The following is a 17,555-nucleotide window of genomic DNA, read 5'->3' on the forward strand; positions in this document are numbered from 1 at the left end:
TATTAACCTCGAAGTTTCTGAGACCGTCGAGCAACTGTTGAATGTGATGTTGTTTCACGCGAGGTGAGCCACCGTCCACAATGATGTAAGGTCTGCAGACCCGTCCACCGTCGCTGCTAATGTTTATTGTCCTCCTCTTCTCGCTTGTTGAAACTGACACAAACTCGCTGATTCGACCGTTTCTTCTCAGGCACCTGAAATTGGGAGTGAAGAGAACTAATTTGTCAATTAAACAGGCAGCGTGATGAAGTTGGTCATCGATGTCTCAGTCATTTGGTGTGTGTATCAAGTATCTAGGGTGACGAAATGAGGTTAAGACATAATAGCTCACTCTTGATCTAGAAGAGTTAGAACTACCATTCACCCACATAACCTCACAGTAATTAATAACATAACCTCACATAACATAACCTCACATCACGTTATCATCTGAGAATAATGCGCGTATCTCCGCGCGCGCGCGCCGGTGTGACAAATGCTGTTGCTTTATTGTTTTTATTACAGATAGGGGCAAAACAAAACTAAAAACGCGGTTGTTAGCACTGAAGAAGACGCGCATCAAGATATTTGCGGCGTGTATTTTCGCTGCGGCCAGCATTTTCGGTGATGCACTGTTGCATCAGCAATGGCGAGAGTCCAAACACTAAGTGAGACGTGAGTCGATTTAAAACTCCCCTCAATCAAAAAGTCACGGCCACACTATATGCAGTTTAAAACATACATAGAGATGCATGCGTTCACGCTCAAAGAATGCAAGTACCGAATGAAATAATACCGGTAAATCTATTTTAGGAAACAGGAATTGTTACCTAAATAAATTGACCATCCTTGTGTAGTGGCGGGTGACGCCCAATAGGTTTCCATTTAAGAAAACAGTATAGTAAAGCGGGTCACTAAATTCCTCTCCGTTCAACATTTTAACTTTTATACATCCGAGATTATAGCACAGCCTATTGAGCGACTCTTCATCCTGTAGAAGAAAAAACGTTATAAAAATGTATGCCGATTGAATACATTTTACTTACACAATACAGCTTGCACATTTCAATCAACCCATATCAACTGACGGGTCAGGACAATGAAAATCAGTGCACGTGCAGCCCAATAGTTTGAGGTGAAATCTATCACCTGATCAGTCGTAATGTGAGTCATTAGAGCCAAGTTTTTTACCAATCCACAAACTTCTCCTTCGGGTGTATCACTGGGACACAACATTCCCCACTGTGAGGGCTGGAGAGATCTTGGTCCACTGACCTGGTAGAATGTAGATATAGCGGCAACAACGAGAGAGGTTAACACTTAACATATTTGGGCTACTCTACAGTTGTTAGTAAAAATACCAAGCACATAAGTAGTGATTCATGTATCTTATTTTCCATAATTGGACATGGATTTGATGCAATAAGTTTACTCAATTGTTACACAAAATGAAGAAAAAAATTAGGTTTAATCTGGTAAATTACGTACCTTCCTAGTTTTTTCAAACTGGGATTGTATTTTAGTTAAGGATCCTAGAGCTGATATGTAGGATAATCTGGTTAACACTGCAGATATTCCAGATCTGTCCATTTTAAATCTCTTTATAGTCCAATTACCTGTAAGCAGAATAAGAATTAACTAATTATACAATACATTTAGTAAAGAATACCAACTTTCGGATAATTAATGAATGAAGACGATTAGACTAGACTATGAGGTTATCATGTTTTAAAATGATTTTAAAATGATGATCCACAGAAACGAGGAGTACCGACAGGAGGCAGTATCTGTGTACAACTTGCAAACATAGCAGTATACCATGTCATGCGTGAGCAAGTCTATTCAGACACGGAACTAATGGAACCTGTAAAATCGGTCAAGAGATACATAGACGACGGCTCACAGCCCTGTTACAGTCAAAAAGAAGGCCACAAAAGGAGGCTACTATTCGACTATCTTGAATCTTTAATTTTGAGTATAATAGAATAAATTGTACGTTATCTTTTGACATCTTGAATTTAAAATCTATGGGAATCCATATATATAGATTTAAGTATACATGTATAGTGTATACTTAAATCTATATATATTTTTAAAATTCATAAGCTGAAGAAGGAAGAACTCATACCAGGGGCCAAACCACCAGCAAGACTCATCACCGCCCTCCACGAAGGAGCCAGCAGACGACCGGATATCTTCCTAGCTGATAAATACCTACGTCAACTAGAAAGGGATTTTTGCGAAGACCTTCTTATTGATAATAGAGACGCCTTAGTCTGGCTCGACAACATCAACAATACCCTGGACACAGAACTCAAAAGCAACATTAAAGCATTCACATTTGATTACAAAGCTTTATATGATTCATTGAGTCCCCACCTTACACTCCAAGCTTTGAAGGTGGCCATGGAAGAAAAGAGACCAGAATGGTCCGCCAAATTCAAGGAGTGGTTGATAAGAAGTGTTGAACTCAGCTATGAGTCGTCTATAGGCAAATTTAACGGAGAGTGGTACAGACAGAAACGAGGAGTACCGACAGGAGGCAGTATCTGTGTACAACTTGCAAACATAGCAGTATACCATGTCATGCGTGAGCAAGTCTATTCAGACACGGAACTAATGGAACCTGTAAAATCGGTCAAGAGATACATAGACGACGGCTGTGGAGTATTCCATGGTACGAAAAGACAGTTTTCAAAATTCATCGCGACTGTCAATTCAAGGCTAGCAGAACTTGGCCTCCACATTGATGAGAACATCATAGAAGATAACAATGTTTATGTGGCGTTCTTAGACATCAAATTTTGTTTCGACACCGCAGGTGATCTTCAGACAGACCTTCATGTTAAAGAGACTGATGCTCGCTCCTACCTGTACTTCGGTTCCCACCACCCGAACCATACATTCAGCAGCATAGTCTATAGTGCATGCCTGAGACTCCGGCGAATCATCAATGATAACGACAGACTCCGAAAACAAATTGATGAATTAAAAACCTTTTTCTTCCAATCCAACTACCCTAAAACTATGGTAGATAACATCAGTGAAAAAGTCAAAGGCTTTGAAAGATGCCTCAAACCACTGGACAACTCAAACAGCAATGTCCTGGTCCCAAAGTCTCCAGAACCAGCAGTCCGCGTTATTTCAACATTTGGCAGCGATCAAGAGTTAGTAGAATCGGTAAAAAGATTGGAACCAGAACTCAGTAGAACCAGGAGCTTCTCAGGATTATCTGGTTCCCATACAAGTGGAAACACCCCAGGCTCCCCAATATCATCTAGAGCCGGTACATCACGCCCTATCTTCAAATTCGTCAGACGTACTGGAACATCATTTAGAAGGAAGTTAGTCAAAGCAAAACAATTTGCGGATGACTTAACCCAACCTCACACAAGACCATGTGGGGGCAGACACTGCAGTACCTGTAACATCATATCTCCACATCCATCAATAACAGTCAATGGACAGCGAGCCAAAGCAGTGTCTGGTACATGTGTCAGCTACAATGTTGTATACATCTTCAGTTGCCAACTTTGTAATATGTGTTATGTAGGAAGAACGGTGCAGCCCCTAAGGGCACGAGTAAACGAACATCGCGCCCATTACTACAAACTCATTTCGGACAATACGTTTGTCCCTGAAGAAAACGACGACGGATTCAGCTTGGGTAAACACCTTGTAGAAGTTCATAACATGAAACAACGTGACAATTTCAACCAGGCTTATAAAGTGTCAATTCTCAGTAATAGTAGCCCAAGAACTCTAGAAGTGGATGAACACCGTTATATTCAGAAACTAAGGACTATACGTCCATTGGGGCTCAATGCCATGGACCCGTTTGGGATTCCATTATTGGATTTATCTTAAAGGTTTTCCATTGCATTGGGGCACAAGAGTTATGTTTTTAAAAATATTCATATCGTTTTTAGTTGTGTCATTTCATTTCCAATGTTACACTTTGTAGGAACTGATATTATATTAACCGAGTTTCTGATTCAGGATGTTACTGAAGATAGTAATGAAAATGTTTTAACACCTCAGTACTGTGTTTTACTACAGCTCAACCTGCTCAGTCTGACTATTTGGGAATTTAAACTCTTCATGTTTTAAAATAATGGTTTTATCGATTTTCAAATTACCTGATGAAATTGAGGCAACTAAACCCATAGAAATCTGATCTTGTCTGACATGGTTGACAATATCGAATTGCTGTGTTCTAGGTTTTGGGATGATCCTGTTTGCCATTTGTTGGAGTTCAGTGTTGAACCTGATAAACAGATCCTCGAAAAGAAGGGACAGAAGTCCGCCTGCCAGCTCTAACCTTTTGTTACCGCAATAATCCCTGGAACAAGGCACATGGTTACGGTATTACAAACATTTCATTTATTATCAAAGGTGCAAACTAGATATTTATTATTTAGGAAGCTATTGCTATTCAGACAAATGATTTAGTCAAATTACAATTCAAAAGGAAAAAAATGGAACGAAAAATATTATAAACGGAGTTACAGCCCATTTCATAAGTCATCAGACAAATGTTGTTTAAAATCAAATCTAAGTCTACCCTGGTCCTAACTCCTAGTTGAGTGGTCAGAAGTACTAGGAAGTTAATACATTTAAGGCTTATACCTTGGTTTCCTTGTGGCATTGAGCAAAGTTTGTTTTTGTACGGTATGTTCACCTTGGTACTAAGCTATAGTTGCATTGCATACTAATAATTGCTGCTGGTACTATAGTTGCACTGCCTATCAATTATCGCTGCAGATACTTTGAGCATTGCACTAATCAGCCAAATTTATTGTATCACAGCTGCCTTTATAATTGGTGGTCGGAATTTGTCAATTGCTTGCGTCTGCGGCAAGGCATAGCATGCTTTTTCTAGAGTACTCTACAAGCAAACATCATTATGATTACAGTACATTACAATTTAGACGAACGGGATTCTTAGCTAACTCCCTAGACTAGTAGATTGAATAATTTGTACCAATTATTGAATTATTATCATTTCTTGAATCTTGGTCCGTTATTAAGCTTTTATACAATTCTTATCGCTTTTTCCCATTCGAGAACTGTGCAATTGTAAGATGAAACATTTCTGATTGAAAGCCCCTCGTGAGGGGATTGTCTCTAATGGACTAATTTATTAACTACATCATAATCAGTTTAAAATAAAACCCCAGTGGGCACTCCTGAAAAAACATACCTACTAGAAAATATATCAAAACTAAATAGATAGCGAATAGCAATTACGTTTGTTTTGAGTTTATGTAAGGTTGGTTTATTCGAACTATTGACCTATTTTACGAACTTCAGAAAACCTTATAATCGGGGTACACATGTACATAGTCAGAAAATGGTTGAGATCAGCCACCAGGATGAATTATCTCGTTATTTTTATAACTTTCCCACACATTATACTTACTTAAGTGTTAGCTAATGCATAGTATTTATCATGGGCAACTTGGTCGTTTAGCTCCGGACAGTCTATGCAACGTCTATGCAACGTCCATGCAACAACAAAAGAACCGTCTATGCAACGTCTATGCAACGTCCCTGCACAATGAACACTCTATGCACACTCCCTGCACGGTCAGTCTATGCAACGTCTATGCAACGTCCCTGCACAGTACCATATGAACACCGGCTACTAGCCGGCTACTAGCCGGCTAGTAGCCACTTTTGTAATAACAGCTCCTCAACTTCACATTACCAACCGGCTACTAACCGGCACTTGAAAAGTGGTCACTAGCCGGCTACTAACCGGCTACTAGCCGGCTAGTGACCACAAAGTGGCTACTAACCGGCTACTAAGCGGTCACTAGCCGGCTATTAGCCGAGCTCTAAAGCAGACCTACTAGTAGCCGGTTCCAAACCGGCTACTAGCCGGCACTTAGAAAGCGGTCACTAGACTTTGAGAGACCAGAGTTGACTAGCTGCACAACGGCGTCGTATTCCGCTATAACCCCGTCTAAAGAAAATATCCGCCTCGTTCTGCGACCAGTAGGCAGAGCAGCAGCATTGGGAGCAGGTTGCTGATCAGTAGCAGGTTGGTGTCCAGGAGCAGCTTGCTGAGCAGGAGGTTGAGGAGAATTGGGAGCAGGTTGTTGATCAGTAACAGCCGTCGAGTGACCGCTTTTCAAGTGCCGGCTAGTAGCCGGTTTAGAACCGGCTACTAATAGGTCTGCTTTAGAGCCGGCTAGTGACCGGTTAGTAGCCGGTTAGTAGCCACTTGGTGGTTACTAGCCGGTTAGTAGCCGGTTAGTAGCCGGCTAGTGACCGCTTTTCAAGTGCCGGCTAGTAGCCGGTTTAGAACCGGCTACTAATAGGTCTGCTTTAGAGCTCGGCTAATAGCCGGCTAGTGACCGCTTAGTAGCCGGTTAGTAGCCACTTTGTGGTCACTAGCCGGCTAGTAGCCGGTTAGTAGCCGACTAGTGACCACTTTTCAAGTGCCGGTTAGTAGCCGGTTGGTAATGTGAAGTTGAGGAGCTGTTATTACAAAAGTGGCTACTAGCCGGCTAGTAGCCGGCTAGTAGCCGGTGTTCATATGGTACTGTGCAGGGACGTTGCATTATCATGCATTTGTTAATTTCAATAATTACTGTACATGAAACAGTAGTTGACCCGTGGGATAGACATTAGACAAATTTATTATCAAATCAAGAAATAATTAATAATTATAACACTATTGACCAAATAACAAAAAACTTTCTACTTTAGGGCCAAGTAGTCTGTTAGTCGTTCCGTGACTGTTTCCTTATCTTATCATATTATACAGATTCCTCATTATTCCGATTTGAATATTCGTTTCTAACAACTTGTTTCTACAAGAACTGATTGTAAAAGACAATGAAGGTTGAAGAGTGGGTCGAACTATCGAACAAGTGCAAATACCTCCCAGAAAAAAGTCTCAGACAACTATGCGGTCAAGTATCAGATATCCTAGTGGAGGAATCAAACGTTCAGCCAGTATCAACTCCTGTCACAGTCTGTGGGGATATACACGGACAATACTATGATCTGATCGAACTATTCAAAGTGTCTAACGATCCCCCAGACACAGGGTTCATCTTTATGGGGGATTTTGTGGACAGAGGGTACTATTCTATAGAGACCTTAACCAAACTGTTGGTACTGAAAGTGTTGTATCCTACCAGAATAACATTACTGAGAGGTAACCATGAATCACGGAGTATATCACAAGTCTACGGGTTTTACGACGAATGTCAGGTTAAGTACGGGAACTCCCACATGTGGAGAATGTGTTGTGATCTGTTTGATCTGCTGCCAGTAGCAGCGCTAATAGACGAGGTGTTGTGTGTTCACGGGGGGTTGTCTCCACTGGTCGCTACAATTGATGACATGAGGGTTATTGTCAGAGACAGGGAGATCCCTCAGGAGGGTCCACTAAGTGACCTGGTTTGGAGTGACCCTACAGATACAGTTCAAACCTGGGCACCAAGTCCCTGAGGAGCGGGCTGGTTATTTGGGGAATCTATTGTTAAACACTTCAACTATGTAAACAATTTGTCCCTGATGTGTAGGTCTCACCAGTTGGTTATGGAGGGGTATAATTTCATGTTCGATAAAATGCTGGCTACAGTTTGGTCGGCTCCTAATTATTACTACAGGTGTGGGAACATTGCGTCTGTTTTTAGTTTTGATACGGCAAGCGACTACACTCCTATCATTTTTTGGGCTGTTCCAAATGAAAAGAGGGAAATTCCTAACAGACAGCAAATTTTACCGTACTTTGTCTGAGAATTAGTGGCTTCTGAACATATTGGGTACTCAACAAAATGTATGATATTTTTCTACCAGATCGATTCAACACTTTATTATACATAGATCTGTATATTGATCTGCCTATTTTCAAAAAGACCAGCATAATACCTCTTATAAATTATCATGGCACATAGAGAGTGTTTAAATGTATAGTTTGTACCTGTTATCAAGGAATGTGTCATCGTCAACAGCCTGGATCATTCTTCTAACCATGAGGGCTAGATAACAACACTTCAGATGGAAGTCATACTTCTCCACAGGCACGTGATTCAAGATAACGTGGGCCAGCAACTCACGAGCCTCTTCAATAGGAGTCCGTTTGTGCTTTAAGTCCATTTTGCGGGTCCGAGACTTCTTGCCGATGTACTCTAGCGCTTGTTTCTGTGTGTATACTCCCAGTTGTTTTGGTTCTGCCAGACTTGCTGTAAACTGTGTGATGATGTTGTCCTCTACTCCGATAAGTTGTACTACTGCTTGATCCGATTCCAGTCCCATAGCTTTAAAGATAATCACCACAGGAACATTGTCAGTTAAACTGAAAAAAAAAAGTTTTTAATACTGGATATTATGACTGAAGACTTTTTAGAATTTAGATGTTGATGTAACAAAATATAATTATTGGCACATTTTTACTACACACAATTGAAGCCCTAAACCCGCCCTAAATCTCTAAATGTCGTACAAACGTTTCAGTAAAACATTTCGCCTTGAAATTAGAAATGCCAAGATACCATTCTATTTTAAATTTACTAGAACTAACCTGCTGAATTTAAGATATATTTTGCCTTTGTTGAAGAGTAGATTAGTTTTAGTTTTACGTTCGTGGGTACTGCTCTGTACATTGCAGCTAACTTCTCCCTTCTTGTCTTTCTCAACGAACACTCTGTTTTTACTCAACTGCTCTTGGATCAGTAACACCTGTACGGGATTGAAGAGGTTTATGATAAAGTCAGTGATAAGAGTAGAGAAGTTGTCCACTCATGAAACATGACATTTCTGACAGCCACTGTAATAGCAGTCTATAGATCTATCAAAACAGATTGGAATTATCACGTACCATAGGTTACAACTTTACATAAGCCAAATACAACCCTGTATATTTGCTGGGCTATAGCATGAACAGTTTAATTTCAAATATATATATTATATATATATATTTATATGGTCATTACATTGGCCGATAGTAAACGATAGCCCACCAATAATGTTTATCTACACTCTTAATCTAAAGCTGGGCACCTGGCGAGGGATAATCCAGAGCATCTTGTATTACACGTTTAACATGTGTTAAATGAGTGAACTAGCAGACAAACTATTTGAGAAACCACACTTTAAATATTCCTGATCACATTCTTGGAATACCCTCTTTGAATGTGCATTCCCCGACACTTCCGATAACGTACCTTCTCTGTCCCGTTGACGATGAAATAGCCCCCAGGATCAAGAGGACACTCGTTAAGCTTAGCGAGTTCTGCGTGACTTTTCCCCGTCAAGATACAGTTTGAACTGCGTAACATGATTGGCATGCGGCCAATCGGTAGATTGCGCTTTATAACGCGCTGAGTCCCCCTAGTATACTCAATGTCTACAGTGATGGGGGCTGAATAAGTCAGATCTCTGAGTCGGCATTCGTGAGGTGTGATCTTTCTGAAGATTTTATGAATCGTTATGAATCATCTAATATTATTCCGATTAATGCAATCACTTTGGTCGCTGTGAGATGTGAAATTAAAGATTCTAATTCTGAAATGTTCCCAGCAAAACATGGCTTCACTTTCAGATAAAGTTATAATTTCATCATTATATTGTCGGCCAAAAATATATGGCGGCTCTTCACATGTATCAAGTTTATCTGAGCAACGAAGCAATGAAACCGAGTGGGACTCAAATAAAATATTTCGCGTCTATCCAGGACAATCTGAGAATGCATGACCTAAGATAGGACCAGCTTACCTTGTGAGATTAAAACTCTCCTCTACATCTGGCGTACCAATATAAATATCTTTATACAGCAGATAAAAGTTAGGATCTGCCTCACACACTATCTTTCTGTTGGCTTGTACTATCTTCTTTATATCCAGGTTAATAAAATGATTGAACGAATCAATGTGCTGCTTGACCATCCCTTTCACCTGACGCAGATTGGTCCTCAATTTATTATTAAAAACCTGCTTGTCAATCGATCACGAATTTGTGACCTATCAAATTAAAATCAATTATTAGTTTCATGACGCATTTGAAAACACTCAAGTTATTGTGAGTGTTCAAGACAGGCTTAATTAATAATTATTTTAAAGGCTGAAATATTGTCTTGTATAGCCTGTTGCCGACAACTGTTAAATGCCAAACTATTATCTAATTCCAAAATCATTCCCATTTTAAAATATTGTGTGATGAACCATCTTCTTTTGTGAATGATCGCAGAGATATATCTGCATTTTAAATCTGCTCAGCAATCTAGAGCTGTTGAAGTGCTCAGAAGAACGAAGGTTCAGTCAGTAACGAGTAGTATAACAACTTTTAAAATATTAACCTGAAGGAAAGCAGGGAGAAGTTTCCACTTCTCCTTCAACTCCTTAACAGGAGCATTGAGAGGAGTGTTATCTCCTTCAAACAGGCCGGCGTGAGGGGACGTGTACTCTGTGGGAGCAGTGTTGTATGAAGTAGGAGCAGCTGATTGGAACTTATCACCATTACTAGGCTCCGAATCAGGATCAGGAGGTTCAGTGACAATGTCAGTGTCAGTGGAAGGCGGAGTGGCATCTGACATGGGTTCTGGAGTGCTGGTTGTGGAGACTATTTGCTCGATGACGTGGGCCTGGGGGACACAGTCTGTTATCGTCTGTTGTTCTATCTCCTCAACTTCCATCACTTCCTGCTCCGCTGGTTTGGTCTCTGATTGTTCTGTTTTCACTTCCACCCCTCCCTCGGAAGGTCCGTGATACTCAAAGTAGACTTCAGCATATTGGACAGGCTCCTCGCTACCTGCTCCAGCTGCTACTTCCTCGTTACTTCCTCCTGCTGCTTCCTCATCCATCTTACTTCCCAACTTCTGAGGTTGGTTAGGTTTACTTTTGTCACATTTTACGGGTTCATATTTCGAGTCAACAGATAATTTTAAAATATGGTATAGTTGATTAAATTAGGCAAATCCTGTGATTTGTATATGGAAATGACAGATTTCAACAAATAAAACCAGGAGTTAAATATAAACTCGTGACTTCATATAATATGGCAACAACATTTTCAAACTATCAACAATATCACGTGACAACATTTTAAGGTATTTACATGTTAAAAGTATTATAAATTATGATAAAAACTTCGTTCCAAGTTCGAGGCACAAACACCCGTGGCCGTGTACAGTATAGCAACACTCAACAGCTGCAACACAGTGTCGGTCTACAACTTTTCTACATTCTACTACAAAGTACACTCACTACTAAAACACTACTACAAAGTACACACTACTAAAACTCCTATTTTACTTGCAACAAACTTGACTAACTAATTTAGATGCTACTTCTGAAAAATGATTTTTATGAAAGTATAACAACCCACACCATAAAACCACCAATGAACAACACATAAAATCTAAATAAATTACTAGCTTATATAATAGGATTCAACCACAATCCATATATAAATTAAAACGAGGAAATTATTAACAACGATTCGGGTCTGGTAGGTATCATCAAGGTTAATAATTTAAAAATGATTGAGACGGCGTTAATCTAGGGAATCATTAGATCTGTGTACAAAATATTCGTAATATAAGATAAAACAAGCCTGCATCCCGGTTAAAATAACCTTAAAATGATCAAGAACACAGTCCTTAAACCCTGGATCAAACAGCAGTAAATCGGAGCAAATCATGATATCAGTTTATCTCCGCACATTAGTCGTCCCCACGAATGTTTTGGTAAAGATGAGCCATGGACTCGCCGTTGTGAATCCTCCTGATGGCCTCAGCGATCATGATGCTGACATCAATAACCTTCAGTTTAGGGCACCTCACAGTTTTATCCCCGATGGGTGTGGTGTTACAGACCACAACCTCATCTATTGCTTCACACTCTGCAAGTTCTTCTGGGGCCTGGCCTGACAGTATTCCGTGAGTAACCATCACGTAGCAATTTGTTGCTCCGTGCAACTTCAACAACCGTGCTGCATCAATAAATGTCCTGGCTTCGTCAATCATGTCGTCCACAAAGATGGCAGTTTTACCCGAGACGTCACCAACCACTTTTATGGGAGGTTTTACTTTGGGGACTGTTTGAGGAACGGTACCTGGATAGTCAAAACAGAAGATCTGCTGAGAGAAGGAGCAAGAAGGAGGGGGAGAGCTCCTGCCATCGTCACTGTACTCCTCTCCTTCGTTCTTCTCCTGGTTTAAATCAAACTGTGAGGAGAATTACAGATGCAAATTATTATCAATGAGCAAAATATGTTTTGAGATGTATTACCAAAATTCCAAACATCATATTTTACACTCATAAAGCTCAAGGATAGTGAGCCAGTTCGGCTCTTTTGTAGCCCAAATAAACAGAATCTTACCTCGCCATGAATAACAGCAATGTCTAGCTGGAGTCGCTCAGCGTAGCTGCTGGCACGTCTGGTGGCGTCAGGAGACTTGGCTATGATGACAGCGTTCTGGTAGCTGGGGATACTATCCAGAATATACTGGATGATAAAAGGGGATGCTCTGAGGTTATCTACTGAACAGTCGAAGAACGCCTGAATCTCCTTGTGGTGCAGATCCATGGTTATCAGGTGATTCACTCCTGAAAATTATACAATTTATGACATCAATCACAGTATCACAATATTGCAGAATTATTGAAAATTCGATACATTTTCTTAACTTTGGAATTTGTGGAAATATGTTTAAGATAACATGACATTATTGGGAACAAAGAAGCCGCAAGGACAGTTTGCAGAAATTTGTAGTTTTATATGAGTTCAAACATGACTGTACGACGCGATCGGAGCCAAAATAGGAAATATTTAACATTTAATAATAACCTGCGTTGCAAAGGAGTTTAGCTACTAGTTTGGCAGTAATACATCCTCTCTTCCTCATCTTACATTGTCTACTATAAGGCAGATACGGAATAACAGCGATTATCTTGCGAGCAGAGTTGGTTTTACAAGCGTATATCACGATCAGCAGCTCCATTATAGTGTTGTTAATATCTTCACAGCTACCCGAGCTTATTATAAACACCTCCTTACTCCTTACAAACTCGTTTATCTGCAAAATATCTTGTTAGTCTACCTTAGTTACATCATGTTGTGTACCAAGAATCTTAATAACTTCCAATTACAAAAGACCATTAAAAGGTTTCCCCACAATAACTTACCTCGACGTCAGTTTCTTTGTTAGTTGGATGATTTATTGCCAGATTCCCTTCTGTTATGCCCAGTATATCACAAACTCCTTTACTCATTTGTGGGAATGAGGAACACCCGAATACTATCATAGGTGGTCGGAGGGAGTTAGAAGCACCCCCCATGACTCTGGTACGCCCAGCAGAGGAGAGACGTAGTGGCATAGTTTGTTATTAGAAAAACTTCTTTTATCTGAAAGCGTACAACTTATTCAGCACCGGCTAATTTATAGGATAGCAGTAGCACTCCTTTCCTCAGCTGTTTGACATAATTCCTGGGAGAACAAGGGTTATCTAAAAAAGTTGAATCTTTTCTGTCAAGATCGAGATTTTCTAAAACAGAGCGACTAAACACACAATAATCGAACCTACTATAGCTTCAATATACACAAATTATGGAAGATGTCGATAATTTGATGCACAATCCATCCTTGTTAGTTACAGTTTGAGCTGGTTCGTATTGAAACACATTAATTACACATTTTAACAAAACACACATAATTAATTGTGTTATATTGCAAACTCAATCTAAAACACCTCGAAGAATCCAATGGGTTATTTTTCGCTGAGAAATATGTTGTATACTAGAATATTACGATGCATAGAGCGTAGTTTTGAATATTATTTAACCCTACGTCCAATAAATTTGAAAGTTGTTGACAATTGAGAAATTTCAATATACATGTTTGTAGCACTACAATACAAATATCCCCGCCATTAAAACTTTTCTTCTACTCGCTTTAGCAGATGAAATTGTCGAGAATTGTAGAAACTTTGTAGATGTTCTAAATTTATGGGACTTAAATTTCAAGTTAGTAAAAATCGTAAAATCTTTCTTACTCTAAAAATAAGAACTTGGAATTAGTACCATACGATTATCAGCACTAGCGCATGAACGATTGAATGTAGATTGGAATTTTTTTTAACAAAAAGATTAATTACAACTAAAAAACAAGTTCATTGGACGTTACTAAACAATTTTCACGAATAAAAGTCTAAAAAGCTGGCAGATTCATCAAATTTCAAGAGATCATGATCATTTGTTACATATGTCATTTAACCCGTTAAGATCTTATACTTGCCAAGTGTAAATTTTAAGAACATAAGTTAATACCCATTTCCAATATGCAGCAAGTTGCACAAATGAATGAATTCGGTTATCGAAGGTCCGCCCTGATATCAGGGATGCTACCAGTTCCGTTTAAATGGAGTCGTCAGAATACCGTCAAAATGAAGTTGAAACCAGTGTTTAGTCCTTATCTATCTACCACATTATCTACTGATTAATATGTAGACTTCTTTTTTTGGTGTTACATAATCTGGCTTCTAGGCATTTTTCACCTGCTTAAAGGGCATCCGAAAGATTAGAACTATTTGTTTTGACGGTATTTCGACAGAATCCATTTCCACGGGACCAGTAGCATATCTGTAAAGACCTCTAGCTTCCCAATTTATTCCTTATCAAACACTCACAGCATTTCAGCAATTCTGCAAGGATCAACGAATATCAAAAGCTAAATATTGCAAGTTTACAAGTGGTAATGTTTAAGTTGATTGCATCATTCAATTCAACTTAAACACAACATTTTGATGAGACAATCGGTCATAAAATGCTTCAAATTTTAAAATCGTCTAAGATGACGTAACCAAAATATTTGCCTTTCGTTTCTTATCAATCGAATTGTCTTAGGAATTTCTTGTATCTAATTTAGCATAGTCGCCATTATATGCTATTTGGGCATCTACGATATCTCACAACATACGATATTTCAATGCTTAAAAGCAAATTATTATTAATTATTTGGTCAAAATCTGAGAAGCTCTCGTACTTAATTCCTTAATTCTATAAGCTTCATAACTTGCACACGTAAGATACACCATTTTCCGACAATGTATTTGAAAAATAAACAAAGCATCGCGTCGAAAGACAATCTTTGCACGCACCTCACATGATTCAACTCCCCTAATTGGCTACTGTGTCATCACACAAAACGTTATCAAATAATTGATTGAAGTATTTCATTTGATCTGAAAGTGCATTTCAAGTCCCTCTTAAAAAGTGAACGTAGCTTCTTCTATGACTGAAGCCTGGAGAAGGTTTTATTAGAGATGGAAGCCTTTCTGTTGCGTAGTTTCTCGGGTGCTGGTTGTTCAGGAGGTATGGTTTGGGGCATCTGTTGAGCATTTGGACGGCTTTTGCCAAGGTTGTAGTCACCAGAATCAAAGTATTGTTTACCTCCCTGAAACAAAAGAGGGTAATAATGAAAGGAAAATAAGCATTAAAAATACGCAAAATAATACGCTCAACTTAAATTGGAATTGCTCAAACGCTGTATTGCATCATGGGTAAACACACTGACCAGACTCCTGGATATGATTTTTTTAAATTGAGCAACAGAGAAAACGGCAGTTTGTATTGTCATCAACTAAATAATGTATATTGTTATGGATGGCATATTATTGGAAATCATAAAAACAACATACGCCCATCATTCTTTTCCTCATAACATCACTCTGCTTTTTTCGCATGTTTCCATACTTTGCAGCAGCCTTTTTCTCCTCATCTTGAATTGCTTGAGCCTAGAATATTAGTTTTCTCTAAGTTTATCATAGTTCTTTTAAGAGCTTATCAACAGATTGTAATCTCATTAATACTTTGAAATTGTTTTGAATTGATACTACACTTGATACCATCGGACATTTGAATTTGTTTCATCATGAAAAAACAAATTGTGAAAAGGGTTACAGATTAAATTTAAACACTTAGTGTAGCTGTACTTACCAATGGTGGTGATCCAGCACTATTCACAGGGGCTGCCTCGCCAGCTACTACTGGTGTAACCTGCAGATTAGAAGAGAATTTAGATAAACTAATGCTGATATAGTCAAAATTCGAATCAAATTAATAGAGCATCTTTAATTTAATCAACTGTATTAACTTTTCAATTAAATTAAATCTGATTAGAAACAAATTATAAATTAAACATCTACCTCTTCGGCCTTGGGTGCCTCGCTCACAGGAGTAGCATCGACCTCTAGAATTGTAGGAATCTTATCTTCTTGGCAAGAAGCCATTATTTCATCTCTTTTTGATAAGTTTTCTTATTTAGACTTTCTGTATTTAGATAGAAATTTAAGTTAAGGGGTTGTGGGACGTGGGTCCTATGCATATGGTTGTAAATGAAATTAACTTGTAGAAGTTTTTGAAGAAGGAGAGTGAGACCTAGGTCTCAGATCCGTTTAAACACCAGGGCTATTCTATTGCCTGTGCAATGGACCACAACAGACTCCATCAGAACGAAATCGTTTAATAATGTAAACAAATCTCTTTGGCTTAATATGGAATAGTAAAGCTTCAGATTAAACAATACATCATTCAGCTTGTAGCGAAGAACAAAGAAAACTGAAGCCAACAACAATCATACTTAATAATTATTAATGCAACACTGGATTCGTTAGTTCGTCTAAAATTTTTATTTTGGTCAGCGGGTTAACTCACCGTGGATTTGCCCATATATACAATAAATTAGTTAGTTCGTCTATGACTTAAGGGTATTTTTAGCTTCCATACAACTCGACTGAAGTTTATCATAGCGAAACAGGCGATAACAAATTAAGTTTAAGTGGCACAAGCAGATGAAGAACAGATTCAGCCTTTCATTATTAAGTACAGTGAAATCAAATCAATGGGTTGTAGCAATTCTTTGGTAGACGATCTTTTAACAAACTTTCTGATTGATACATCTCTTAGTGCTATGACAGTAACCAACTTGAAACAAATAAATCTTCAGCAACTTGACATAAAACACATTTTTAAAAGTTTAACTTTGTTTACCTTTTTTCCTTTAACTTTGTCACACAAATATCGACATGTATTGTACTATAATTAACTGCTTAAGTCTATAGTGCACCTCAATCTTTAGTTAAGGGCAATCAATCATTATATTTGTCCCGTGAAAAAGTCTTCAGTTATGATTTAGAAAATTTGAATTGAACATTGCAACAAACCACATATAAATTTGACAACGATTGAATGTTGAAGGTCTCTGGAAGCCACAAGTAGACAAACTACTCGAAGTGAAAATTTCTTCTGATTCTGCGTAATTTTCAGGCATTATATAGGGTTCTGTAAACAATTATTTACTTCATTTATTGATCCTTAGTATCATCAAAAAGTTTTCGGTCCATAAAAGAGCTGTTCAAAGTTCATTACATAAAAACATGATGTGAGAGTGCGTGCGTGCTAAATCACATTGAAATGACGATGCACGCGGCACGTCGAAGCGGCAACGTCCTTCAAAGTGAAAAATAATTGATCATAATTTTTATTTTTTATTTTCTTTCAAACTTCATGAATCGAGATAAATTAGTTTGCAATGTATTCAGAGTTAATATATATATTAA

General features: G+C 38.6%; 4 protein-coding genes across 6 annotated transcripts in view; 1 reads left to right on the top strand and 3 right to left on the bottom strand.

The window, feature by feature from the left end:
• Nucleotides 1-17,555, bottom strand: part of LOC134815658 (DNA-directed RNA polymerase III subunit RPC2-like) — a 101,375-nt gene that overhangs the window by 8,495 nt on the left and 75,325 nt on the right. Inside the window, exons 2-11 of one of the 2 annotated variants that reach the window (XM_063824211.1) lie at nucleotides 10,295-10,802; nucleotides 9,715-9,893; nucleotides 9,165-9,408; nucleotides 8,522-8,679; nucleotides 7,922-8,296; nucleotides 4,119-4,321; nucleotides 1,468-1,595; nucleotides 1,129-1,254; nucleotides 810-970; nucleotides 8-194 (exon numbers count right to left, since the gene is read on the bottom strand). In XM_063824211.1, coding sequence (XP_063680281.1) covers nucleotides 8-194; nucleotides 810-970; nucleotides 1,129-1,254; nucleotides 1,468-1,595; nucleotides 4,119-4,321; nucleotides 7,922-8,296; nucleotides 8,522-8,679; nucleotides 9,165-9,408; nucleotides 9,715-9,893; nucleotides 10,295-10,798 — 2,265 coding nt within the window. In that variant the 5' untranslated portion in view covers nucleotides 10,799-10,802. Of the gene's footprint in view, nucleotides 1-7; nucleotides 195-809; nucleotides 971-1,128; nucleotides 1,255-1,467; nucleotides 1,596-4,118; nucleotides 4,322-7,921; nucleotides 8,297-8,521; nucleotides 8,680-9,164; nucleotides 9,409-9,714; nucleotides 9,894-10,294; nucleotides 10,810-17,555 lie in introns of those variants that run through there. The other variant, XM_063824210.1, reaches the window with a different exon arrangement.
• LOC134815661 (serine/threonine-protein phosphatase 6 catalytic subunit-like) lies at nucleotides 6,820-7,796 on the top strand. Its single transcript, XM_063824217.1, is given in 1 exon segment — nucleotides 6,820-7,796. A coding segment is annotated over 1 exon segment (912 nt). The 5' UTR covers nucleotides 6,820-6,825; the 3' UTR covers nucleotides 7,738-7,796.
• Nucleotides 10,964-13,428, bottom strand: LOC134815660 (phosphoribosyl pyrophosphate synthase-associated protein 2-like). Its single transcript, XM_063824216.1, has 4 exons — nucleotides 13,125-13,428; nucleotides 12,787-13,015; nucleotides 12,319-12,545; nucleotides 10,964-12,148 (listed from the first exon to the last, which is right to left on the bottom strand). The coding sequence occupies exons 1-4, from the start codon at nucleotides 13,314-13,316 to the stop codon at nucleotides 11,660-11,662; spliced, it is 1,137 nt and encodes a 378-aa protein (XP_063680286.1). The 5' UTR covers nucleotides 13,317-13,428; the 3' UTR covers nucleotides 10,964-11,659.
• LOC134815214 (cAMP-regulated phosphoprotein 19-like) overlaps nucleotides 13,633-17,555 on the bottom strand; it is a 40,256-nt gene continuing 36,333 nt past the window's right edge. Inside the window, exons 2-5 of one of the 2 annotated variants that reach the window (XM_063823729.1) lie at nucleotides 16,143-16,266; nucleotides 15,934-15,993; nucleotides 15,636-15,731; nucleotides 13,633-15,391 (exon numbers count right to left, since the gene is read on the bottom strand). In XM_063823729.1, the coding sequence (XP_063679799.1) occupies nucleotides 15,227-15,391; nucleotides 15,636-15,731; nucleotides 15,934-15,993; nucleotides 16,143-16,226 (405 nt within the window). In that variant the 5' untranslated portion in view covers nucleotides 16,227-16,266 and the 3' untranslated portion in view covers nucleotides 13,633-15,226. The remainder of the gene's footprint in view (nucleotides 15,392-15,635; nucleotides 15,732-15,933; nucleotides 15,994-16,142; nucleotides 16,267-17,555) is intronic. The other variant, XM_063823730.1, reaches the window with a different exon arrangement.

Source organism: Bolinopsis microptera, chromosome 5 (genome assembly GCF_026151205.1).
Source record: "Bolinopsis microptera isolate Bmic1 chromosome 5, MBARI_Bmic_1.0, whole genome shotgun sequence".
Classification (NCBI taxonomy): domain Eukaryota; kingdom Metazoa; phylum Ctenophora; class Tentaculata; order Lobata; family Bolinopsidae; genus Bolinopsis; species Bolinopsis microptera.

Coding starts and splice junctions, on each gene's coding strand:
- LOC134815660 (XM_063824216.1), bottom strand. CDS start 13,316: ATGCCACTACGTCTCTCCTCTGCTGGGCGTACCAGAGTCATGGGGGGT. Junction 12,546..12,786: donor TAAACTCCTTTGCAACGCAG/GTTATTATTAAA, acceptor TATAATTTTCAG/GAGTGAATCACCTGATAACC. Junction 12,149..12,318: donor TTGCTGTTATTCATGGCGAG/GTAAGATTCTGT, acceptor GATTTAAACCAG/GAGAAGAACGAAGGAGAGGA.